The sequence below is a fragment of the Thunnus albacares genome, chromosome 5 (assembly GCF_914725855.1).
Source record: "Thunnus albacares chromosome 5, fThuAlb1.1, whole genome shotgun sequence".
Taxonomy (NCBI): domain Eukaryota; kingdom Metazoa; phylum Chordata; class Actinopteri; order Scombriformes; family Scombridae; genus Thunnus; species Thunnus albacares.
Window position 1 is genome coordinate 21151269 of NC_058110.1, and position 27026 is coordinate 21178294.

The 27026-nt window shown below is 41.5% G+C and overlaps 1 protein-coding gene across 1 annotated transcript; it reads right to left on the reverse strand.

Moving 5' to 3' along the window:
- Window positions 1–912: 912 nt before the first annotated feature.
- LOC122983225 (EMILIN-3) lies at window positions 913–16781 on the reverse strand. Its single transcript, XM_044353011.1, has 6 exons — window positions 16127–16781; window positions 5864–5986; window positions 4610–4932; window positions 4046–4392; window positions 3568–3918; window positions 913–2848 (listed from the first exon to the last, which is right to left on the reverse strand). The coding sequence occupies exons 1-6, from the start codon at window positions 16309–16311 to the stop codon at window positions 1703–1705; spliced, it is 2475 nt and encodes an 824-aa protein (XP_044208946.1). The 5' UTR covers window positions 16312–16781; the 3' UTR covers window positions 913–1702.
- Window positions 16782–27026: the final 10245 nt, after the last annotated feature.

The following is a 27026-nucleotide window of genomic DNA, read 5'->3' on the forward strand; positions in this document are numbered from 1 at the left end:
CATTGCTCCCCTCAGGACACCGGTGTGCTTTAGCCGCCTGTAAAAATAGTTGTTACTGTGGTGTTATACCAAATTTTTTGACCCTTTAGAATCTGTCACTAAGAATTTCAGCTTGCCACCCAAAAGCTGTTATTGCACATGGTGCCTCCATAGTATCTAGATATGTATTACAAATTTAGATAGATTTGATGTACTGAAATCTTTGATGCTAGAGGAATAACTACAGGACCAAATATTGGTGGGTGAGGTGGTAGTGCTTAACAGGAAGACACTACTGTTTCTACTATCACACCCATCATTGGTGACTCATTCTGTTTCTGTGAAGTCAAATTGTTTTCTTTACCGCTATCAAAATGTGTGACCCTGCTTAAACACTATGAAGGCACTGCCTTTGGTAAAAGCTGCTATCAAAATAATGTATGTGATAAAATATGATAAAAACGTCTGTGGTGGCAATATACTGTGGCTGACATCCACAATTGGGTCACAGAATCTAATGGGTCAAATTGTCGAACGGTATCCCCTCTCAAATTTTCATAGAGAATCTTTTATGGTTTTGTACAGCTTTATCATTTCTGTGTTTTAAGATTTTTTTATTTATTAATATATCTATAATGAGTTACATATATAGTTTTGAGCCTATAGACTTTGATAGCTTTAGCTTTGTATTTAACAGTGTTTTTCTTCTCCTATTTATTGTGTGTATTATGTCTACCTGGGTGAGTTAATATTGTCCATCAATAAAAGCACACACAAAAAAACATTCAACAACAATAACGCCAAAATAATAACAACTCCATAATAAATGCCATATGAACTTCAGGGGTGAGCTGCTGTACAATTTCAGGGATAAATAAAGTTGTGTTGAATTGAATGAATAACACAGATTTTTTTCTTTTTTGCAGATTACAATTATCCTCATGAATTTTTTAAAAAGGCTTCCATTGCCAAAATATGTCTGAAAAGTACAACCCTTGAGTGTTTTACATTTTATTTCTCTTCCATCTACCATGCCATTTAATGTGTTGTCGCTGTCCCCCAGTGGTGAATTTCGGAACTTCTCTGCAACCTGGAGCAATGCGGCAGGAGACAAACACAGCTGTCAAAGCAGAAATACATGTCTTTTTTTTAACCATGTGTACAAACAAATCTTTACAAAAATGTAAATAGCACCAGGTTGACATACAGTATTTTTTAAAAAGACCAGACAAGTGTCCACACAGAGGATGTTGAGTGTGCTTGTCAGTAGAAACCCGTAGCAGCGTATTAGTCCCACATCATTCACTTTTTTTGTTATCATTTTTTGCACCATGTCTAATACAGTTTAACATCATAACAATGCAGTCACTTCATATAAGTTAAAAAAAGATAAAATGTGAAAACAAAACAATCATGATCAGAGAAAAAACAAAACAAATGCCCCATAGAATAAAATCTCAAGGGAAAATATTGCCCAGCTATACAACCATAGGTGTGTCTTTGTATTCTGTGTCTACCTCTCCTCACTTCACTAAACTAAATACCCAGGACATCTGGAGGCACTGGGAGGGGGGGCTTATGGGAAATGACTCTCACCACTTCAGTTAATTTGCATTTATGCAGATGGTGTTTGAAAAAGGGAGAAGAGAAGCAGAGGAAGTCACTTGAGTCTAATGAGAAGCACACACAAGTCTCTTTTTTTTAAACTTCTGTAGCTCAGATGCTACTGGTCTCCTTTTTGGTTGGCTGCTTCCTTGGCCACACTGTCTTTGACCTCTCCTTTCAGCTCAGCTAGCTGTTCTGAATGGGTGTCCAGGCTGCCATTCACCTGAGCCAGGTAGGAGTCTGAGTGTCTCTCAAGCTCGGCCCTGATCCTCTCCAGGTGCTCTGCCAGTTCCCCCAGGCTGCTGCACTGGCCCTCTACCAGGCTCACCCTGCTATCAACGTCCTTCACCTCCCTCTGCACTTCCATCGCTGTGCTCCGGCAGCCTTGAAGCTCCCCAGCCAGCCGTCTCTTCAAGGCAGCCAGTTCTCCCTTCAGCTGGGCCAGTCGCCTCTCCCCGGCCCCCAGGAGCGAGGCTTGATGGCCCACTAGTTTGGTGATTCCTTGCATCTGGTTGACTAGCTGGTGCTCTCTCTGCTCCCAGGTGGAGTTAGCATGGCCCACTTCACTTGCAATGAAGTGAATAGAGTCCTTTAGGCCCTTCAGAGTGCGGTTCACAGAGTTAATGTTGACCTTCAGAAGAGTGATCTCTCCGTGGACTGAGCCCTCCGAGTCCTCCTGGGCGATACGGAAAAGCAGGTTCTGAAGGGTGTTGTTTAGACGGTCCAGCTGGTCTGAATGGGAGTCCAGACGGTCAGTCATTTTCTTCTCCATCCCCTCCCACTCCTCCTCCACTCCAGTGACACTGACATCCTCTGCTGGAGAGGTAGAGGGTGTGCAGGAGGAGGTGCAGAGGAGCTCCAGGTCTATTAGCTGTTTCTGAATGCCGCCCAGGTCCCCCTCTACTCTCCTCCTCACAGATTCGATCTCCGTCTCCAGCGCAGGGACCACCTGGCCCTCCAGCAGTGCTGGGGCAGTGGCATTACTGAGCTCCTCAACAGCTACAGACACTCTCTCCTCCAGGGTTTTAAACTTGTCCTCTAGCATGTTCTTGAAGCCATCGAGACCACCAGGGAGCCCTGCCACTCCATCAGGTCCACCCTCAGTGGAATTGAGGCGGCTCTCTATGTCCACCAGGCGGGTCTCAATCAACGTCTCCACATGGATGCTCTGGTCAGTGAGGGCCGTCTGGAGCTGTCTTTGAGATTCTGTGAGACCTTTAACTGACTCCTCCAGCAACAGTACACGCTTGGACAGGCTGTTTACCTGCAATAATCAATAAATTATTAGTTCAATAAGAAATAGTTAAGCATTTTGAGAAATACGCTTATTCGCTTTCTTACAAAGAGTTAGATTAGAAGATTGAGACCACTGTCCTGTGTGCATGTCAAATATGAAGCCTCAACCAACAGCTAGTTAGCTTAGCCTAGCATAAAGACTAGAAACAGGGGGAAACAGCTTGCCTGGCTCAGTCCAAAGTTGACAAAATCCGCCTACCAGCACCATCAAAGATCTCTAATTAACACGTCATATCTTGTTTCTTTAATTCTTATAAAAGCCAAGTGTTAAGTGAGACTATTTCTTGGTTAGGTGCAGTGACTTCCTGGGGTCTCACTTCTCTAACAACTTCACAGTTTGCATGGTTAGTTGAAAAAACACAGATGGTCTCTTGTACAGATTAAACAGGAGATATAATGTGTTTATTGGTGAGGCATATTTTGTTACCTGCAGACAGAGCCATCCCAGCTGTTTCGCATTTCCAGTCTTTATGCCAAGCTAAACTAACCTTCTCCTGGCTGTAGTTTCATATTTATTGTACATACATGAAAGTCCTCTCATCTAACTCTAAGCAAACAATTCCTTCTGGTGGAGTCACATCAAAATCCCATGAATGAATGTAAGGGCTGTTCACAAATTTTGTTTTGTAGACGAATTGGATGTATTTACTGCATGCTGGTCATATTGCGATCACACCTATGTCATACCTGTCCACAGCAGCTTTCGGTGAGAGTTAGGCCCTGGATCTGAGCTTGCAAAGAGCCCAACTCCTCCCTGAGCCCGGTCTCTCTTCCATCCAGAGACTGCTGCATCTGCTCCTGGCCATCCATGTGCTCCCTTTGGCACTGCTTCTGCACCGCCCCAATCTTCTCATCACAGTGGCTCTCCAGACCAGTCATACGGCGCTCAAAACCATCCAGGATCTCAGCCCTCACATCAGCCAACTTGGCATCCAGGATCTCGTCCAGTTGAAAAGTGGAGCCAGAACCAGGGATGGGCCTGCCTCTAGCTCCTTCCAACAGCCTCTTCAACTGGCCATCGTGACCCAGAACCATTCCCTGTAGACACACACAGGTAAGAAGTAGAAAAGGACTAGCATTTAATAAAGGAAGGAGAAAGGCTTGATTTGATCACGCTGTATAGATATGTTCAACAGATTTTGGTGCAAGCATAGTGGCACAATACCTGAATCTCCTCTAAGACATGAGTCTTGGCCCGCAGCTCATCGCTCACTTCTGTTACCTTCACGGCAAGGTCTCCAAATCCAGTGAAGCTTTCTCCTCCTTCCAGTCCATCAGGAGTCCCATCTGGTATCACCCCAAATCCTACTGTCGAGTCAGGCACGCGGGGAGCATTGGGCAGCAGGGACTCCAGGATTTTGTTGGTGTCTTCCCGGAGAGATGTGCGCAGTCGCTCCTCTAGGCCAGCCACCATCCCATTGAGAGTGTCTAGACCCTGGGAGAGACGGCGCAGGTCCTCCTCCATACGGTCCAAACGTTCGCCAGTCACTCCTGAAATCCCAAATTTGTTTCCTGTGTTTCCAGGGATCAAACAGAAAGGAGGAAGGAATATTTTTTGAGAAAGTCTGCAAGCACCAAAGAAGTAAAGATTAAGCACTGAGGAAATTTACAATGGTTATAACTGGATAAAATATGTGCTTGCTTAAATTCGCTTGCACTAGCATACATAAAAGCAGTGTAAATCTGAACCCCAGAGCTTTACACTAAATCAGTCAGAGTCTGTTCTCACCATAGTTTGGTCTTCCATTTCCAGCAGGCAGCTGTCCTGTGGGTATTGGTCTGCTGTCAGGTACGCTGGGGTAGGGTTTGCCTGGCTCGAGCTGGCCGCCTCCAGGCCTCTGGTCCACAGGGGGTCTAGGGCCATAGGGAAAGCCCTTCATCCCAGGGCGATGGGGAAAACCTGCTCCCTTGAAAGGTGGCATCATGACATCAGGCAGCGATGTGGGTCCATCGTAGCAGTTCTCCCCCGAGTAGCCAGGGCAACATCTCCACTCCAGCTCAGTCACTGTCTTAAAACCCACCTTGTACTTTGGCTTGTAGAATGTCCTGTACCTGGAGGAAACATAACAGAAGAGGTTAAGGCACAATAAAACTGTCATGTCAGGTTGTATCAAAAGTTCAGCATTCGCTTTTACTAATTAAGACCACAGAGCCAGGACACAGGACGGGGCGATGGGAGGCGCAGAGCAGAGATAAAGGGATAAAGTTGTTCTCTGTGGGATTAAACACGGATTAGAGGGAGATTAGGAGATTAAGATAAAGTGTAATGTAAGTGATGTGGCATCAGAGGATTGAACCAGGGTCATCACCCAACTTCACTGTTATCTTTAAGCTTGAATTTCCTTTTGATTGGGAATCAACTCTCTTGCCTTTATTCACAGACAGGCACGCACACACATGGTGATTTATCTGTCTTTTTTGAAGAGAAAATCCACTCCTTTAATTTCCCTTGTGTGGTTTGTGGGGCTACAGGGGGCTTTTGAAAAGGCATATTAAAGTGTTACTTCAGACCACAGTTTGAATCATGAGACATGAATAATAATACTATTCAGACTAGTTTATTTTATAATATCATTAATATTAGTAGGTAAGATAAGAGGATAAGAAGCAAGTATGAGCACATCTAAACCAGAGTAATTTTAATGTAATAAATCAAAATAGCTGATTGTGATATTTTATCACAATTCAAAACATTAACACCATTTCCCCCCAGTGGCGTCTCTCTATGGAAGAGCTCTGACTACAAACACAGATGTGCAAGCAGGTGGGGACCTGCACATCTTTGTATGAACAACACATCATGTGAACACTAGAGGGCAGCATTGGTACAGCGTATATTCAACATTAGGCTCCATGTTGCAGTTTGCTGAATGTAAAGTGATAATTACAGTGTTTAAGCCTTACACCAAGGACTCAGAGTCTGAGGTGGAAATTCCTCTATTTTTGGTATGGTATGTTGTTTTTTTTTGTTTGAAAAACTTACATGACAACAGGACATTTCTGACCCCAGATGCACTTGGTGGTGTATTCAGCCTTCACATAGGTGGCCACTCCATCTTGCATGGTGCATGTGATATTCTTCTGGACCACATAGGCACAATGGTTTCTGTGGGGACAAGAAAGGGACATTAGAGTTAAATAATTGTATTTTATAATATAATGATATAATATAATATAATATAATATAATAATATAATATAATAATATTGTATTGTGCTGATATATCAACACTGCAGTATCCATATCATCTAAGATAACAGCCCTTGTTTTGCTCTGTACTCGTCAAACTGTGTATTAAAGTGAGACTACACAGCTTTTGTTGAACAATCTGGCCACAGCTGACAGCGATAGTGGTAAAATCTATGATAAAATAAGGTGTAACAGTAGAACAAGCAAAGAGTCACATCCTCAAACTTACTCAGTGATGTCAGTTACACACTAGTCATTCCAGACCAAGTAAGCCTGAGTCGGTGAAACCTTGAGTGTATAAAACTGAAGTAAGGTGTGTTTTATTGCTTATCATTTAAACTTTTGAATCAGTGAAAGGAGGAATATGTTTTTTTCTTCTCTCAAGAATAGCATAGTCTCACTTTGAGCAAACACAGATGAGCACAAATAACACACAGTGATATTTCCCTTTAAAGCTCCACCTGCTGTTCCACCTCCAGCTGGGTGATGAGATTATTTCCTCCTGACAAATATGTAATTCCATTTAAACCTCCCTTGAGTTCAGTCTGTGTTAAAGCTTTACCATACTGTTTACCTGTATGCTTATTCTATCTGTTCTTTTGTTGTAGTGCTTTGCTTCCTGTATTTCTATAGTGCTCAGAAGCTTAATTTTTGCCTTCTTCGTTGTTTTTTCTTTCTTTTTCTGTTTTTATAAGGAGCATTGTTACACTTGTTTTATAAAAAGTTGTATAAACAACTTTTCTGCCTTGTGCTCTGTTATAATATCAAATTGAATTTTTTCGTTTGCAACCTGGAAACTTTGACGGGGTTTTCACAGAGGAGCTATATTGGTCAGAATGATGGCACAGGCTGACAGCTTTTTGATCTGTCTTTTGCTTTCCTCTTGTTAAATATGGTAATTCAGTAACCTCCTTACCAACTGAAATCACATTTCTAATTGACATTTTCATTGATTTATAATTAATAACACTGCGTCGCAATCATATATGAAGACAGGAAACAAGAAATACCACCGAGACTGTATGAGAGTGTTCAGATGTGTCCCGAATCCAACACAATAATTTTACTATAACTATTTTGAACAGTTGTTGCATCATGCTGGAGCTGGACCTTCTCCTCTCTTCATTGCCAGTGCAGCTATAGCAACTGCTCAATGTTCCCTTGGCCCCTGCGCAACACAGGAAATGATGATCTGCACTCTTTAGGCTCACATGAGAAGCATTTCTCCCATTCAGAGGGGAACATTTAGCAACACATGCAGCACTTAACATCGCTCCACAGCTGTTTCAGGACAAATAGAAGTGTTTGGAGGAGCAGGGAGGGCCGAGGAGGGTCTACATGGCAGGATCAGAGGGCTAACAGACAGGACAGCCTGTCAGAATCTGTGAGAAACCGTGGCGCTGCTGCTTTCTGCAAATCACTGACTGTGTTGACAGAGTTTTTATGTGTGTGTGTGTGCGTTAGTGTGTATGTGTGTGTGTGTGTGTCACCACTCTGCCTGTGTTGACATATGTTAATAGCAGTGGAAGGAAAAGGGCAGGAGTCAGAATGACAGAGCTCCTTTCATACCAGCCTGACAACCTGCTGCCAGGTCATGCGTCGTTAAGGAAGTGGCGGTTATGACCTGAACTGATGTGGTGTGATGGGAGCTCTTAAAGCACTTTAAACTTATACAGGCAATTTACTGGTCACTGCAGATGATTTTCAGCATTAAAAAAAAAACAAGGAAATGGCTGGCTGGTTGGAAAGGTTGTTTTAATGTATCAAATGTGATTAAAGGTATATAAAATGAAGACTTCAAGGTTAATCTAACATAATATGTGCAGCATCATCATTTCTGGCATATCTTAACTCTCATGAAAACTACCAACAAATAGTACTGGACTAATTCCCTGCTTAGTCTGCTGATGTCGCTGTTACAAATCTGCAAAAGAATTTTTGCTTTCATCATGCATTTTTTTCTGCCACCACCCCACCTGCAGGATCTTTTTTTTTTTCTTTACAATCCCTGAAGGGGGTTAAAACTGATCACTCCCTCTGCTCTCATCTGTTGCTCAGAGAGAGTACACGGAGCCTTTGACGCCAATATTTCATGTGAAAAGTCTGGCACACATATTATTTGTACAAATCAGATTCACGTGGTAATAGATTCAGTCTTCCAAAGAATATTACCATTACAATGAGTGATGTAATTACTTCATTGGAAATTCTAAAGAGGGTCTAATGAGTATGTTTTCCTTAAAAATAAAATGACAGATTATTGACATCAACAACAACCTTTATGATATGTTTTTTGTGTATGTGAGAATTGGGAAAAGGTCTCTATAGGCATACAAGGATTTGTGACAGCTGACAGAGAGCAGACTCTGTGCATGTGTGAGTGTATGTGTGTATACAATACAGTAAGTGTGGGACCCTTCTCACATTACGCACAGGGCTGATCAGCGGAGTGAAAAGTGACCATGTTCACCGGTTTGTTTGTCAGGTGCACATCTGGGGGGAGCCAGTGACCTTCACACTCACACACACACTGGATGAAAAGTGCAGGAATCCAGATGTACATAGGAAGAAAAAAAAAAGCTGTAGGTCTCTGTTTCTGCCTCTCTCTCTCTCTCTCCCCAGTCTACTCTTTGCCTGTTTTCACAGATCTGTCAATGTCATTTGGGTCTGTGGGTGATATTTTATCCTCAGTGTCTTATAGAGAGAGGGTGTTCTGGCTTTGTGAGAATCAAAGTCGAGTGCTGAGATAAATCCTCTCCCTTTGCAGTGTAGTGTCGGTCGGGGCAACAGCAGGTCACCTCCTCTGCTGTGTAAAAACAGATCTTTATTGGACAAAATGTTGCGTTTAAACCTAAGAGATAGGGATAGTGTGTGTGAGCTGCAGTCACACATGTGCACATTTTATGCACACAAGCAGTCAAGCAATGAAGATCTTGGTCCTTTTATCTCACATCCACAGAGACCTCAAGCTCTGCGGGATGAGGATTACACGAGCTTTATTGGCAGAAATACTAACCCATGATGTGTAAGTGCTCATGTGTGAGAAAGAAAAGTGCCGTCTTTAGTGTTTGTTATCTCAGCCACGTCCAGCTGCTGCAGAGTAGGTGAGAACTTTGTTTGGGCTGCGAGTGTGTGGGAGGATCTCCAGCCTGGAAAAGGCAGCTCTAATCTAGACACTAAAGGAATACAGAGAGGAACGAGAAAAGGAGAGAGACGTGATCTATGGCCCACTCTGAACTATTTTCACACCTCATCTCTTAACCAATGTGGCACAAGGTGACTGCAGTAAAAAAGTATAAATACTTTGTGATGTTTGTTTTAGCGCTCGTGGGTGACAGATGGAAGGGGCTAGCCACACAGGGTAACCCACTAAGTACCAGACAATGATGAATTATGAGTCACATATAAAAATAAGTAGAATTGACCACCATGCTGCTCAACTGCAACAGATAGATACAAATTTAAACATAATGAAGAGTAAAAACATAACAGATGTCGGCAATTGTTTAAAAATATGCATCATGATATTGTAGAGCTTGATCAGATCAATTGGTCAAGCAGAAATGAGCCATTTCAAACAAGATTAAAAAATGTCAATAGAGGGGGTAGGCGAACTATTCCATAACTGTGGGGCTGCAACAGCAAAGGCACGACGAACCTTTAACTTTTACTTTGCCTGTGGGACAGTCAAAAGCACCTGGTCAGAGGACCTGAGTGACCTGGAGGTAGAATAGCGAGGAAGGTCAGAGGAGTAAGAGGTTGCCAACCTACCTCATAAATCCTAAAAATCACTTACTGCTGCTGATTAGTATGCTTTCTTTGCCAGACTCTACCAATCTTATTCAGGGCCGGCCCAGACTATGTTGGGCAAGATTTTAGAATGTAGCTCCAAAAAAGGGCAACAATAGTTCCTCCAGTCCTAGAACTTCAAAACTTAACTAAAGTCAAGTGCAACAATAGTACCTCAAGCCCAGACAAAGTCCTCCTAGCCTTGCAGGCAAAAAGGCAAATGGGGGTCAAGGTGCCATTCATTGAGTGTTTGGTGGCATTGCCTGAGGTAGCACATGAAGCTTGGGTGAAAAGACCAACTAGCAAGGCTTTGAAAAATAAATCAGATGAAAACCTATGCAAGTCAAGGGGGAAAAAGAAAGGAAAGGTCCAACTACAGTGAGACCTGTAGTTGGTTGAAACGTTGAAAATAAAGAAAAGGGAGCTCTGATTCAGTGTGCGGGTAATCCTTACAGCGAATTTACTTGTTTTTAGTATCCAGCACCTACCCCACTGAAGTTTTGTGGTTGTGCACACGACTACTTTGTTTCATTGAAAATGAAAGGCAAAACATTAAGAAGGGAGAATAAGTGAAGATTTCCAAAAGCTGTATAAAAGCAAGCACACCTGTCCATAAGAAAAAACCAAAAGACAAACATGTCCTACTCATTTGGTGCCCTCTTCCTTATTTGGCACCCCAGGCGACTGCCTATGTTGCCTATGCCACAGGCCGCCCCTGACCTTATCTAATGTATCTAATATGATTACACTCCACTTGTCTGGTATGCAATAAAACAAAATTGGGCCTTGAAGAATACCTTTACTAATTGACCCAGGTCTGTCTGGCGAGTTCACTCTCTCCTGACTCATTCAATAAGATAAACTCTTTCACAGCACAGCGCAATTGGCCTCCTGCATATTGCTCTATAACTATGATAAAATGGATTTTAGATATTTCTGACTAATTTTTTTCAGGTGAAAACTCTTGTGTTATATGTGTTATATGTGTTATAAGACATTATAAGACATTATATGACATTTACAAGTTGAATCCTATTGTAAACAGCAAGAAAAAACTCCCAAAACTAAAAAAAAAAATACAGAAAATGTCTCCAGTTGATCCACACCCTCCCTGAACCACCCAACCCCAACTGACTCAGTGCTAAACCCAATACATCAGTTTACTGAACTCTCTTGTGCGCCTCCCACTCTCACCTGACCTTACTCTCTTCCATCCCAATCAATATCAAAACAGTCTTCTCCCCCTTTCACCATGACAGGAAAGCCACACACTTACTATTTCTCCTGCCTCACTTGCCTCTCTCTCTTCGAACACACTTCCCCCCATAACGCCAAAATATTGTCTTTTTTCTGTCACTGGAGCACGTCAATTTTTGACTGCTAGTCTGGTCCCACTGTAAATATTTCCAGTATAGCATTACAGTTCCTAAATCGCTTCACAGCCTCCCAGGGGGAAAGCAGAATTCCCATCTCAGATTCTCATGTGGAGCGTTTTGGCAAATATTATTGCTGCTAGACCTCCACCCTCTGCTGGGCCCAAAACAACTCACCTTTCAATCCCCTTTTTTCTCATAACCCTCCTTTCCTTTTTTCCTGTTCTTTCTGCAAAATCTGCAAACTGCAGGTAATCTCTGTTTAATTATCTAAGCATACCAGTCCAGCTCTTGCCTCTGTTTCTCATACTGTCTTTTTTTCTTCCCCTTTTTCCTCCTTTGATTTTTCATGAAGCCCCTCTGTGTTGCCTCATCATGCCCCTGACATCTCTGGCTCTCTAACCCGCCACTTTTTCCTCCATTGCTTCGCTTGTTTTGACACTGTGGCACTAAAGGGCTCACCTTCCTCATTACTGACCGCTCTCTCACCTGCAGGGTTCCTGACTGTTTGAACCCAGGCCGCTGCTGTTGCCTCTGACAGATTTATGACTGGAGTGGAAACCATGCAATCTTTAATAGGACCTTTAACAGCCGTTTCTATGGGCTAACAGCTCTCCTCCAGGGCCCATCTCTTTCCATATTTGCTTTTAATGAAACCTATTTCTAGCCAACTGGCAGTTCTTGAAGGCCCCATGGTGTAGGGTTGATTGACGTTGCTCTTGTGGCTACTGATTAGGATTAAAGAGAAGATGTGATACTCCCAGCTCTAGGACCAAGGGGATCACTCTGTCATTCATAGAGAAGGTCAGCTCCAAGCCAGCTCTGCTTATTATAGCTTAAAGGCAGACCATTATTTTTACATGTGCTTAGATTTTGGCTATTGTCCTCTAATCCTTGTTACAGCAGTAAAACTTGTAGGTATAGATACTCTATTATTTATTTTTGTTAGCTCCTATTCATTATAGATGATTTTAGTTGTTAAAATTGATAACGACATAAGCTCTCATAAGTTGCTTTATTGGACACAATCACATTCATTATGTTGTTATGCCGTATTTCCCCTTCTCTACAGTAAGAGGCTCAAACACCGGTAGTGAAAAAACATGGCAATAACTTATCCTCAGGCATTTCCCAAAGCACATAATCTTCTTTGAATAAGAATAGTGTTTCTGAAATAAAATGGTTTTCAAATGGAATTGTTAATTAGTCTCACTGTACTGTATTGTATATATGGAGTGAAATCAATCCCCGTGGGATGTGATGCTGTATTTTGGGTCTTCATATCGCTACTGAACAAACCAATGCAACACTCTTGAAAAGTAAGAGTATCAACTAGGACTGCGCAACATGGCTGAAACTAAAAATACTAAAAACATTTTTTCTGATAACCATATACACTATATGACATGGATATGGATGATATGGAAAATAAATGCAAAATCATTGCTATTTCCACTGTAGATCAGACAAAACTCTTCCAACTTAGATAAAAACGTAATGGAATAGTTTGAGTTTCTTATTGGCTTCCTAGCTGGGAGTTAGACTGCCTGCTAGCCTACCAGCTAGCAGGCACATAGTTTAAGCATAAAGACTGAAAGTAGGGGGAAAACAGCTTGCCTGGCTCTGTGAAAAAGAGATTTTTCACAAATTTGCCTAGCAGCACTTGCTAAGCTAAGCTTATCGGCTGTTAGTTGCCCAAAATGTTGATCTATGCCTTCAAAAATCACATTTTGACACTTTTCAATAACATTTCGCCTTGAGTCATTAATTTGGACAACAGGTGGATTAAAAACATGATATGATACAATAATTCAGTTACGACGGGACTCCATTAAAAGATGATAAACAACAATATTTAATTATTGTTTTTGGATTTCATGATTTTATTTTTTATTTTTATGTTGAATGTCTTGCTTTTTTGTGTTTTTTTTGTCTTTTAACATCTTGGGAGCATTTTGGAAATAAGTGTGACCACTCTAACATGTTATTCCTCAGTATCTATTGTATAGTGCATTAGCTTATTAAATGGCAAAAGCCATGTTCATTGTAATTTTACATAAAAATCCCTAATGTCTTGGCAGAAAGGTCAGTGAGGGTAAAAGTTGGATAAATATGTGTTGGAAGGGAGCTTGGGAGTTTTCTGCCCAGCCTCTGTGACCCTTAGCAGGAGACTGGCTCCATTCTTGTCCTCCACTGGACACTTAACACAAACTTACAACAGCAACCCATAACCTCTAACCTCTAACAACTCAGTGACCTTTCCCCTTTGATCTCTGTCCCATACATCATCCAAAAGCCCTCGGATATGTCTCTAATCTGATCGGTGACGACATGTGGCATCTGCTGGGATCCTAATATCCTAATTGATTTTTACAACTCACATTACCCAGTGATGGGTATATAGCTCTTGGATTATGTTTCACCTGTTGTGCACTTTGTGTTTTAGTGGCATGTTATGGTGCAACAGGGTGACAGATGCTTGTGAAATGCTAGACAGGTTTGCAAGTTTGCTCTTTTCCTTTATGACTTATACAATTATGTTGGGAAAATGTTACAAAGAATAAATTAGAGAGACAGTATGCAACAGTTTCTTATTCCTTGACAAGCATACTGACTAAAAATCACAGTTTCTCTATTTTTAATAATTTGCGCTTGAATTTGCTCTTTGAAGATGTAGAGTCAAAAACCTCAACATTACCAAGTACTGAAACGTCAATTCTTTTAGTTAATATTTGCTACTTTTCCAAAGCCTTGGACCAAAACACACTTCAGGAAATCTGAAGTCTGTAAACCACTCGTGCACAGTTTTAGCCATGGAACAATAGGAGCTTCTGTGCTTCTGTTGACAGGTATAGTATTGTAACTGTCTAAGATGTCACAGTGAGTGACTAGAGGGCTATATTTTCTCACAGCAGCAAGTGATTGCATTGAGTGCAAGGAATGACTGTGAAATCAAATGATTCACTTTGCTGCCAAAACACAGATAATAATTCAACATGAAGTTAAAAAAGTCTGTGGCGCATCAACAGCTGCAAATTTTTAAATATCTCATTGAAAACAGGCGTGTTTTGTGCACGTGACTGTGTGGTCAGTCAGAGGCACAGTTATTTACAAGATGTAAAATCACATGAGTGAAATCCTTCACAAAAACACACATACAACCACACATTTATGTACACACTCAGACATGCACTTTCACACTTCATAGCATGTGTGTTATTTTTAAGTCTCTATTTCCACTGACCAGTCAGGCCGACAACAACTGAGCTCATATATCTGTAGTGGTGGTCTGACACTGACACGTCCCCAGGGCCCACTGTGTCCAAGGTGGGTCAGCAGGTCTTGTATAAACACTATAGTTGGACTCACAAACACATGTGGGGGAATATTACCAGCTACAAGCAACAAGCAATTACTGACCCTCTGATGGGTTAGTTTCGAATAGAACAATCTATGAAGTCTGGTTAATCTATCAATCTTGGGGCTCAGGCTTTGAAATGTATCTGACATAAATTGGTGTGGGTGAATATAAATAAACCTCTTTGACACTCTTGTCAGATGCCACTGTCAGATGCCACCAGCATGCAGGAGCCAGAAATTGGATGAACAACAGAGTTCAAGTATCACATATGAGGGAAAATAAGATGCAGAGCACGCAGTAAAATTTTGAGAGGAGTAGGAAAAATATTGATTGGAAATATGGCAGCAAAATGTGATCGTAGTAAGTAAAAAAAGGTACAGGTGTTGATTTTTGCTGGAGTGAAGAAGTGCTGGTACAGTAAACAGTGCATATGATGACATGCAGGTGGGAAATGCAGAGAAACACTGAGTTGGATGGATGAAGGTTATGAAGGCTATGAAGACTGAATGCGGGTGTTGCATTCATGGGTGAGAGATGCTGAAGAGTCTTTTCCCTGGAGGTGAGAGTACATGGCAGACTTAAGCAGGGCTGGGCGATCAGCCGTATTCTGTGGCAGTTTGAGTGAAGCAGCAGGTAGCTGGGGAGCTGTCCAAAGACATAACAGCTCTCAGGGGAAGCCAAGCAAAAGAGACGGGGAAAGGGAGGAAAAACCGAAAGAGCCCTTCAGGCCAAACATCAGCCATCTCTTTCCAGGCAAAATATATCAACAAGGCTCTGTTTCAGCTCACGGCTTCATGACTTTCAAATAGCATGCATATGAAGGGATTGTTATTCAATGCTGCTCATGTGGTTTGACTGTCCTGACAATATCAGTATTTACATACATCACAGATCACTGATTAGAAACAGAAGATCCTTTACCACATCTTGTTGATACTGGAAGTAGAAAAAGAACAAGCTTTCAATAGTAATCTCAATGCAGACTGAGTTGAGACCGCTCAGTTACTGCTTTAGTATTGATTGGAGATTAGTTGTACCACTCCCTTCTGGCAGCGAGTGCCCAGCTGTGCTGTAAGTCCCCTCCTACCACACACACACACACACACACACACACACACAGTGGCTCTGAGGGATCAATACCCTTGTCATCAACTCAGCACTCCCCCCGCTGTCCCATAAATACCATAATGACTGCTTTGTTTTCATAATGCAGCGTGTCATTGTTTCTCTATGATGTTCATCCCGAGCCACAGATGCTTTTAGGTGTGAACCAAACAGAAAGGCACTGATGGTGAGTAAACAGAGAGTCAATTCAAGGATCTGCTACCAAGCCGATGCCCTAACTAAAACCATATTTCTGCAACTCACCGGTGACATGTGTTTCTCAGGGGAAATACAGTGTGAGGTGGGCCCTACTGACAACATCAAGTACTTGAGCTACTTGGAATGCTCTTTGATTTCAACAGTGTGCAGCATGGGAAGGGAAATAAAATGTGCATTAGCGCCTGTGACATGTGCAAAACGGAGCACTTACTTGTGGCGAGTCATGGGCTTGTTTGGTGTGTGGTGAGGGTTGAGTCCAGCCTTGTACAGGTTGTATCTGTTTCCATAAAAAGGATTGACATGGCCTCCATAGAAAGTTCCTTTACTGTCCACCACAGAGAGCAACACTCCTAAGAGAAAGAACTGTGCAACCAGTTGACACCACTTGGTCCTCATTGTTTTTTCTTTGTTTTTCTAAGTCTTAAAGACTTAAAACGTCTTAAAAAAAATGCAACGGACTGGTGAGGAAATTGGGTTGAAAAGTGATAGTTGTAAGTTCCTCAGGGTGCTGTGTTGAAGTTCCCCCGCGCACGTGCAGTCTTGTCTTCTTCAGTGGGCCCTGAAGGAGACATGGAGCCCAAACAGCTGTAGCATCAGCAGCATCTCGCCCTGTACGCCTTCAGCTCGCACACTCACCACACTCTGAGCACATAGGACAGAGGAGAGGGAAAACTAGTGAAGCTGAAGAGGGAGGGGAGAGGAAGAGGGGCAACAACACAAAGGTGTGCTGGAGGAGGGGAGAGGAGAAAGAGGGCAGAGGAGAGAGGAGAAACAGAGAGAGTGTGTTTATCTAGGAAAGTTCCAGCTCCATACACACACATATAAACGCGTGTGTGGGACCTGCTGACTGGGCTCGAGCCTCCAAGTCCTCTGCACTCTGCATGAGTGAGGGTGTGTGAGCAAGAAGTAGCGTGCTGCTCTGCTGCCTCTGAAGGGGCAGGCAGACAGACAGCCTGTATTTGCATATCCCACCCCAACTTCAGCCTGGCTGCTCTGCAGAAAGGGGGGACTGCTAATATGATTTGACTACTCTTTCCTTCTTTCTCTCTCTCACACATATAAATACAAATGCATCAATGAACACACACCTTTAAATTAGATTCAAAAGAAAAACAAAATGCTCCGTGACTGAAATCAGCTATGTTCATCATCTCGTCTCTGGGTCTTTCTCCCTAATCTCCAACAATATAAGTTTTTGTCTTTTTAATCCCTTAAAGATTTTTTTTATTTTTTTTTACCCTCTCCTTTTCTTCTTCCATCTGCTCTGGGAGTAGCTGTACATCAAAGCGCAGTCCCAGTGTGCAGTGCCATGTGCGTGGCTGTGGCTGCAGCCAACTAAGACGCTGCAGATCTGGACACAATGGACCTCCTCCTTGCCTCACCGCGGTCAGTCATTAAAAATCCAAGCCACAGCTTCAGTTGCGATCCACACTCCGACCCCCTGCTCATGTCCTACCGCATTTCCATGTAGTTCTTGAATTCATGCATAACTGCCTCCTGTGTCTTTCAGAAAGTTTGCTCTGGGAATTACGCAAATCAATTCAGTTTCTTTAATAAGAGAGCGTCAGTGTTTGATCAGCTTCTGAATGAATGGTTGTTGAGCTCTGAAAGATTTCTATACATCTCTACTGCAAGGGAGACTAGATTGTTGTCAACTGATGGCTTTTTTAAATTTTGACTTGTCCCAGATACACTTTTAGAAGAAACCAAAATCAAATAATTGTTACAATAATATTTAACCCCTTAAGGAACATCTTTTTTGCATTTCTGGCATTTCTGTACTTAGTTCCAGGTTACACCAGTGAGTGGCACAGTTTAAATAATTTACTCTCCTTCAATAGGTCTGAAATAGGTAGAGGTAGCTTGGTGACATAGCCACTACTTTTGTTTCATGCAGCGGCTATCATTAGTCATGGCTAGTTTTGTTTGTGCTAATAAGACACTTCCATCTTGTACTTTATAGTTTTGTCCATACCTCAAAGGTTAACTGTCAAGACTGTTCGCAATTGGTCAGTTATGCCAAATTGTGCACCAAAGTTACCCAAAGTTGAAATCTATGCAAAAACACTGTTTCCATTGAAATTATTTGAATTTTTGGCCACTGGCTGGATCACTATTTTATCTTTTCTTAGTTTTCATGTTATCAGTAAGAGGGCAATGACTGCATGGGTAGTCCAAGCATAACTTATCATTGTGTGTGACTGATTTTGAAAACCACCCTGAGAAGAAAGGCTTGGAGGAAGAAGCAGGTGTCTGAAATAGCCTCTTTGTTTGAATGGTTGGTTTGCAGTGTCTTTCTCACCTGTGTGTGGATTACGCACCATTTACCCTGCTCTATTGACTCTTCATTTACAGGTCAGTGTGAAAGAAAAACACACAGCTTCATGGTATGCAAAGAGACACCTCACATAAGTGGAAGGGTTCCCAAATATATTTCAGACTCAAGAGCGCTCAGCATATCCCAAGCACACATGGAGATGGTAGATCTATATGGAGTGTCTTCTAGCTGAGAGGAGGATGAACAAAGACCCTTCAAAGCATTTATGAGTTATGCTACTGTATATCCTTTTATCTTATCCTATAGTGTGGGATCACATTTATCCTGTTGCAGTTCCTTTCATCAGTTTTTGCTGCACAGGTTCAAAGATCTACAGCTGTGTGAAGCTGCTGAAGTGTTTAGCTTCCTGCTGAAGGTTCATCCTGTCGCTCCAGAAACTGTCACCTCACAAAAGAAACGAGACAGTGAAGAGGAAACTATTTCTAAATCTTTGTCTATTCTGGCAGACAGCTCTGCAACGAAATATTTTTCACAGAAATGACTGGCACAATTTTAAACAGATGTCTATCCCAGCACACTCTCCAGATGTTAAGGAGAAACCAGAGATATCTGTGAATCTCTTATGTTAGTTTATGAGTTTATGATAATTTAGAAAACCAAATAGAAATAGAACCATATTGGCCTTATTAATGAACAAGCAGTCTGACCATAACATTTGAAATACAAAAGGGACACCGAAAGAATCAACATTTAGTAATAATGGAATATTTACTGTGTACTGTAGTGTAGTTTTAATGATTAATTACTGCATCAAAACCGTTTCTCTTGGCTATAAGTCTCATGAGTCTGGATTTGTTCCACATGTTCTCTTCTTCTTTTTTCATGTGTTTTATCTTGAATAGATGTTAACTCTGCCAATATTGGACTCTTGTCTTTTGTGCTACATCTGTGAGTAGTTTTAGATAAGTATCCTTATCTGCTTCTCTTGACTGATTCCGCACATTGAATGGAAATATGAGATGAAATTCATTTCAACTTTTTAAAAGTCTGTAGCCTCTTGAGATTTGGCTAATATATTACTTTGGCTTTTATATTGACTACAAGTCAATGACAGTGACCAAAAATATTATACTGCATGATGTGCAATTTCCTCGTCTTTATATGGTTTGGACTCAGGATATCATATCCTGTTCCAAGTGACATACAGCCTGTGTCCAGTTTCTCCCTTTAGCCCCCAGTGCCTGATAGGAGCCATCAGTATGTAGAGTCTCCGCACACAGTCCCGCAGTGATGAGAGACAAAGTTAATGAATCCACTTTAGCGAAACAAGACACCACTCAATTAGTTTCATTGCCCTAACCCCTCCATGACCCATCTCCATCGTTTGCTATCAGTCTTCTCTGGGATTTTTACAGGACACACTTTTATTAGATTTAGTCGCAGGGGCACAGACATCATGAGGGAGACGTAGAGAAAATAGATGGATTCCAGTTTAGTGACATCAGCTACTTAGCAACGAGAAGGACACTTGATCCTTTCTTACAGTAGTGACCTGGGAAGTGACCCACACAACATAAAGAAATGAAGACAAGGTGAATGCCATTTATTCTATTATTCCCAAGGTGAGACAGGGAGAGTTGGTGCACATGTTTACACAAAATCGTCTCTAGGTGTGAAAGATATGCTAGAGCTTCTGCCAAAGAGCAAGGCAATTCATCTGTAAAGTGTAGAAAAGCAAAAACATTTTCTAAGTGCATTTCTATGTAAAACCACCACAATGAAATTAATTAATTAATTAATTAATTGCAAGTAACTGAGATTTACTTGCAATTACGCCACTTGGTGTGTTAATTCCTAGGTGGTGTGACCCTCCGTCACTTCCACCATAAAATCTGCTCGTTAACATGTGACACCAGCAGTAAAATCAGGCCTCCATCTACAACAGTTCAAGATGGATGGTGATAAATTACCAACTCTCTCCTCTCTGTGGGCATTAAAGACCCACTGGTGGTTTCCAAGTAAAGAGAGAGGAAGTATTCTGTATTGGCATGGGATAGATGGTAAGATTTCAAATGAAGTGCACAGAAAAACTGGCCTGTGCAGGAAGCCCACTATCACAGGAAATGATTAGGCAAGTAGACAGAAAAATTGGTGACTAATTTTTATCCTTGTGTTTTCCATGGAAGAAGGTTTAGATATTACATAAAAGCCTATGCTGGGGAAAAAAACACTTTTTTTTTTCAGAGCAGCCACTGTGGATTGAACCACCTCAGGCCCTCAAATAAGGGGCACAAACACAGGATTTTCACAGGGGTCAAAGGGGCCTTCCTGTGTTGGAAACAGCTTCTTTTTTCCACAATAGGACCAGGAGGATATGAACTCATAAAGATGTAGGTGTGAGAATGGCCTGGCATTTCAGAATGTACACACAAATGCACAACAGTCACATTTTCCTCTTCTCTTTGCGTCCATAGGACATCTCTGTGTCATTGTCACTCTATGTCAGGTATGTGTCAGTGTTTATTGTATGTCCAGGTCTTCAAATAAGATCGTAAGGGGGTGGATGGACCACAGAGGGAGAGAGAGGGAGGACCATATTTGTTTGAGACAGAGAGGCACCTCATTGAGACCGTGTCCGCTGCAACATCTTGGCTGTGAGAATGCGACAACTGTTGCTGCTGAGACAGAGTCCCAGTGTGAGCTGGAGATGACCCGAAAAATTCCTGGAGGTTTCATCAGGGGAGAGATGAAAAAGCTGGTCGTTTGGCATCCAATCTCTGTGGCTCTTTGTTTGAACACTAGATTTTAGTTTTTGACACTGTGCGGCAAATGAGGACAAAATATTGAGCCACTGACTGCAATGAATGGCCGACCCCTTGGATGAGGTCACTGTGTTTCCTGTTAATTTACAATTTTTGCACCTATCCTATCGCAAGACAAGAATATGAGAAATTAAAGACTCTGCACCCTGGATTATGTCCAATTCCAGCATTTTTAAAATTCTCACTTCCTACAATATCTGCACATGGCAACTATGGTATGATTAAAGATGAACTTAACACTAAGCTGAACAGCAGAATGTTACTGTGATCTTTGTTTGAAAGCTTCAAGCCTGTTTCACCTCTGACCACACCCAGCATCACTAATGGATGTGTCTGGGTGTGTTTTGTTGCATCTTTAACCACACCCAACAGTGAATTCACTGGAGTGTGACTGTATATGATACCGCAATTATACTACTACTAACAATACTGCATTAAAAAAAAACTCCATTACAAGTAAAAGTCTAGTATTGAAAATGTCATTTACAGGTAAAAGAACTAAGTATTATTAGCAATGTACTTAAAATAAAATGCAGAAAAATGACCCCTATGAGTGTTCTATCATATATTATATTCCAGATGCATTAATGTTCATTATTAACATTGTTAAAGTATGAACAGCTGTATTATTACAATACAGTACACATTATATTATCGGATTACTATTACTGATGATGTGTAAGCAACATTTTACTGTTGCAGCTGATTGAGGTGGAGCTCATTTTAACTATTGTATAAACTGTTAGTTTTATCTGTAATGATGCATCATATCTTATAAGATCATCATGTGTTTTGTACTATATGTATGTACTAGAGTGAAAAGTACAATATTTCCTTCTGACTTGTAGTGGAGTAGACGTATAAAGTAGCACAAAATCACTGGTGTACTTTCTGCTGCTGTGACTTCATTCACTGGTCGTACATCATACAGTATCAGCTGGGTGGTCATTACACTCTTCAAGGCAAAGAAAGATTTTTTCCAGTCCATGCTGTCTGCAACTTATCACCCTTAGGGCGTTTTCTTCACACAAATGCTGGAGATCACTGCTTCACCAACAATTTGCTGCCTCTGCTGACATGCATATCCTGAGTGGATGTCTTATCAGCTCAGCAGACATTTGTGTACTTGACAAAGGCTGTTTTTTGTTTTGTTTGTCCTCCGAGGGTTTTATTGCTCTCCCGCAGATTTGCTTGTGAGCGAAGCGATGGCCTGCGGACAGCACATTCCTGCTCTGTTCAAGCTGTTGCATCCCCCTATGTGCAGTTATTTGCATTGGCAAATTAAGTTGTAGTACTGTCAATTTGGAGAACCAGGACTTTTCTTAGGGGGAAAATTCAGTCGAGTGAGCTGCTGTTCTGAGCCAGACGTCCAGACCATTTTTCATTCCTTGTCCGTCCCTGGTAGTAGCTGAAGTCGTTTTTCTTTTGGATGTTGCTTGACAAATGCCTTATGATGCATTGTGACACTTTCATACTGCTGATTTGTGAAGTGGTGAAATATGAGCGCTAATATTTATACGAATGGGCTGAATTTTTCATGGATATGTTTACCCATAGTGTTCTTTGGGGGGGTTTATTGGCTCACTGCAACTCATGACTCTAGTAAAAGGTAACATTATGTATTGGCTTTATTGACTTGCACACAGCCCATTCACAGGATCATTTTCCTATACGTATTTACATTTTCTTCACACACATCATGTGCTGCTCTCCATTTGAGAAATATTTTATCCCCAAAGCATTGTATCCAAGTGACAGCCTGCTCTTAAAGTCATGATTAGAACTAAATTGCCAGCTTTCCCGCTATAAAGATGATGCTGCTGCTACAATATAGCTGCACTCATTGCTAACCTAAAGCCCATAGTCATGTACTGATCAATGTTCCAATCTGCATAAGATAATAAATAAATGCTAGTTTTGATTGCTGAGTTCATATTTATCCATTGTAATTCTCTGTACAGAATTTTTTCATCTATGGTTGGAGGTACCCAGTAGGAGAATGGCACTCGGCCCACACAGAGAAGATGGGCTTGGTCTGTTCTTGCCGTAAGTGATGAGGTCAGAGCATCAAGACACAAATATAGCAGTACATACACGGTACTGACTCTGTTTTCAAATAATGATAAATTCATTCCATGTGAGTTGGCTCACCAAATTCTCCTTTTTTCACAACTATCCTAGTTCATTCATGCCACTCTTGTTCTTTTTTTTCCATGAGTTAAAAACATCTGACCACTTGAATGAGTCTATTCTTTCTTCGCCAGCACTGTTTTCTGAAAATATAACTACAACAGGATACACCAATTTGAATAATTTGGCAAAACGGTTTAACAGATGATCTCAATGTTCTCTGCCTAGGGCAGATAGGTTGATTAGATTTTGCTAAATTGGAATTTCAGCTCATTCTTAAACGGGCGGTCTTGTTATGAAATTGCATTTAATATTTCAGATGTCTCATAACGGTGGACTTCCTGAGAAAAGTGGCTATATAATAAATCTCATCATTTCTCTACATTGGCTGAAATGTAATACATGTAGGCCTAGAGGTTTACAGGTTAAACTGAATCACCATGTTCTGAGATAGTTTATCTAACAGGGCATTTAAACGACCGTAATAATATCAGTGTTCTCCAACCTCTGAGCTCTGTGACAGCAGTGGCTGTATGCAGTCTATATGATTTATGGGTCAGTCATATGAAGCATGAGCTCATTCCAGCTAGCAAAGTATCCACGCTCTGCCAAATGTGGTTGGTGCAACGCAAAATTACATTGGATTTGTAATCAATGCTGGCGCTCTGCATGCACCAACACACACACACGCACTTACACACACACACACATAAAAACACACACACACACACACACAGGCATTGCTCTCTCTCCAGTGGGTACGATAGTCTGCATCCAGTCCACATCTGGTTTACATCCCAGCCAGACCACCACCACCCAACCCAGATCTATCATGAGACACACACACACACACACATACACATTTCAATCTTACTCATTTTTAATACCTCATCATGCACAGCACTTTCATAGTGAAACACAGAAGCACAATGTTGTACTTTATCCTCCAGCAAGCAAACTGATTTCACATTAATCCCTAGTGCTTTAACACTGTACAGCAACTTGACCTGCTGTTGGAATACATCAGCATCTAGACTCGCAGACACACATGCAAAGAGTGTCTGCATGTGAGCATGCATGCAAACACTTACTACTTTCATTTCTGGCTTTGTGTTTTATTGTAAATGCTGCAGAGCTGGTGGGGGTCAGTGGTCTGAAGAAAATATGAGGTGTGTTGAGATGAACACGCACTCACAATGAGCCCCTTGTTTCCTCGGCAATGTGTTCCCAGTTGCAAAGCAATTAAAGGCTACTTTACTAGCCAGGACTGCTCTTTTCTCTGCCTGTGACGCAATACTCCAGGTTTGCCCAGCTGAGTGATGGGCATGCACGCACACTGGCAATCGCAAACACAGACATATGTGCACATACACGCAGAGGGAGACATAAACAGGCACACGTGGACTCGTGTGTGTGTGTGTGTGCGTGCACAAGTACAAACATACACACATCACTTAAGCTTAGCCAGAGTTGGCAGACGGAAAACACTCTACGTTATTTCAGCACAAGGCATGCCCTGTATGAGAGTCTTACTTTACCAACCTTACAATGACGATAAATCTAGATGAGTGACAGAACCTTTATAGTGAAGTCACAGTCATTAATGTGTTGACTCAACATAGATTTATTGAACACAGACCCCAGTGTTAACCTTTTATTTATACAGCAAAAGATATAAATGCAAGGGTGGAGTAGTTTATATAAGTGATGTCAGCTTTCACCTGTTTAACCTGGTCAATAGAAATAGGAAAAGAAAGAGAAAGGGGCTGTGTTAAAATTCTCCCGACTTTCTCTACACTGTCTCTTGAATGAACCCTTTGCCCCCTGTTTTTATTTTAGTCAGCCTGTGAGATAAAACCGTCCATGTGATTCGCTTCCTTTATATAGTCTAAAAAGAAATGTATGCCCTTATGAAATGTTTGATTATTGATTAAATTTAAATTCTGCAAATATGTTAGGTTTTTTTTTCATCCATATTAGTCAATTAATCAATTAGGTGATCAAAAGAAAATTAATCGGCAACTATTTTGATAATGGATAAATCGTTCTGAGTAAGTCTTTAAGAAAAAATGTCCAAAATATCTGATTCCAGCTTCTCAGTGTGAATATTGATTTATTGATTCATCGAGAAAATAACTGACAGATTAATCAATAATGAAAATAACCGTTAGCAGTTGCAGTCCTACTTCTTATACCTTCATTTACAAGCACTGACGACTGGATCAGTTTTGTTCATCCAGATTTTTTCTTGGAATCAATATCAGCAAAATAATAATGAATTAGTTGCTGGTGATCATTCATCACCACCCTGAAACAAGAAAAGGTTAAACGGTGCTCAATGTTACAACAAAAGCAAATCTTTGAGAATTAATATATTGTGAGGCTAAATATTATTGGTTCACAGTCGGCCAGTATCCACGGCTCAGACTGGTATGTACTGCACAGGTTGTGTGTTTTCACAGAGAGACTACCACACCAGGCCGATGAGTCTTATGATAGCACTGCAGGGTGTGTGAACGGGCATAACTTTCTCCATGTGTGTAAGACGTGGTCTTTACCTTTTTTTTTTTTTTTCTTTTTTCCCGCTCTCTCTGAAACCTCTCCAACAGCAAAATAGACACACATGATGAAGAGGGATTATTGTTATTTGGAGAGACTTGAAACAGGGTTCCACAGTACTTGGCCCACTTGAGGTCAATGGGTTTAGGACTTTTCCTGCGGCTTAAGTGAGTGGAAGAAGTCTTGGCCATGACATTTTTTTTCTCTCTTCATTTCCACTATGCTTTAATAGAGGTAGTAAAAAAAAAATCCTACTACTGTTAGTTCAAGTCTTTCTTATCACTTCAGATTGTGTTATCACACTTAAAGGAAATAAATCAATAGAACAAATAGGCTTGAGTTATTTTTTACTGATAAGTGCTCATGTTACTTGTTCCTTATCTCTGGTAGAGGCTGGAACACACAATAGCGGCCTTGTGTTCTTGTGTTTGTTCTCTTTCCTCCAGCTTGTGGAGAACACAACAGGAATGGGCCAATCACTCTTACAACTTTGTGTGGTGCATGTGTGTGTGTGAAGATATATGTGTTTGTGTGTTTCCTCATTTTGTGCAAGTTGGAGTGTGTGTTTTTCCCACACACACTGGGGGGTTGTTAATGGTTCACGTGAGGTCAACACTTAAAAGGGTCATAAACTCACAATACTAAAGCCATCATTGCCTTTCCTTGCACATATCCTTGAATATCACTCATCTGTCTGAAAACCTGTCGGGTCTCATTCCTCATTCCTCATTCCAATCCCTTCCTCTCCTGCAACCCCAACACCACATGATTCAACACTGACTGTAATCTTTCTCTCTATTCTCAGATGCCTGCCGACTCCCCCACCCCTTCCTCTTTCATCACTCCATCATAATGGAGGAATTCAATTCTCGAGGCCGAACACTGTAGCTCTCCAGCCGCAGCTTGGCTCCCTTTCTAAGCTGATTCTGTAGTGTGTTAACTGCGATCGGTGACGGTGTCACCACCCTCTCAAACACTCGGACGCGGTCCAAACCCACCCCTTACAATGAGACCATGCACCGGGAGTCACAATCAGCTTTCACTTTTCCACAGCATCAATGACTGGTGCCAATGGGTTTCTCCTGGCCTCTTCTACTGAAAAGCCCTTTGGAGTGTCAGTCAAAAACAACAAAACTCCAAACATCCAGCCACTTACGTTCAGTTTCCAAAAACAGAAAGAGCTCAGATGATTGGTGGTAAATCGTCTCTAAATGCATAGAAAGAATGAGAGCAACAAGTCCCCAAATTGAAAACAGAAGTACAGTAGTTGATGAACAGATAAAAAAAGACATAACTGAACCTCAATGAGCCTCATGCAAGAA

Excerpts from the sequence above, each read along its gene's own strand:
- LOC122983225 (XM_044353011.1), bottom strand. The coding sequence starts at position 16,311 with ATGAGGACCAAGTGGTGTCAACTGGTTGCACAGTTCTTTCTCTTAGGA. Across the intron at positions 4,933-5,863 it reads CAGAAATGTCCTGTTGTCAT|GTACAGGACATTCTACAAGC; the intron begins GTAAGTTTTTCA and ends TGTTTCCTCCAG. Across the intron at positions 3,919-4,045 it reads ATGTCTTAGAGGAGATTCAG|GGAATGGTTCTGGGTCACGA; the intron begins GTATTGTGCCAC and ends GTGTGTCTACAG.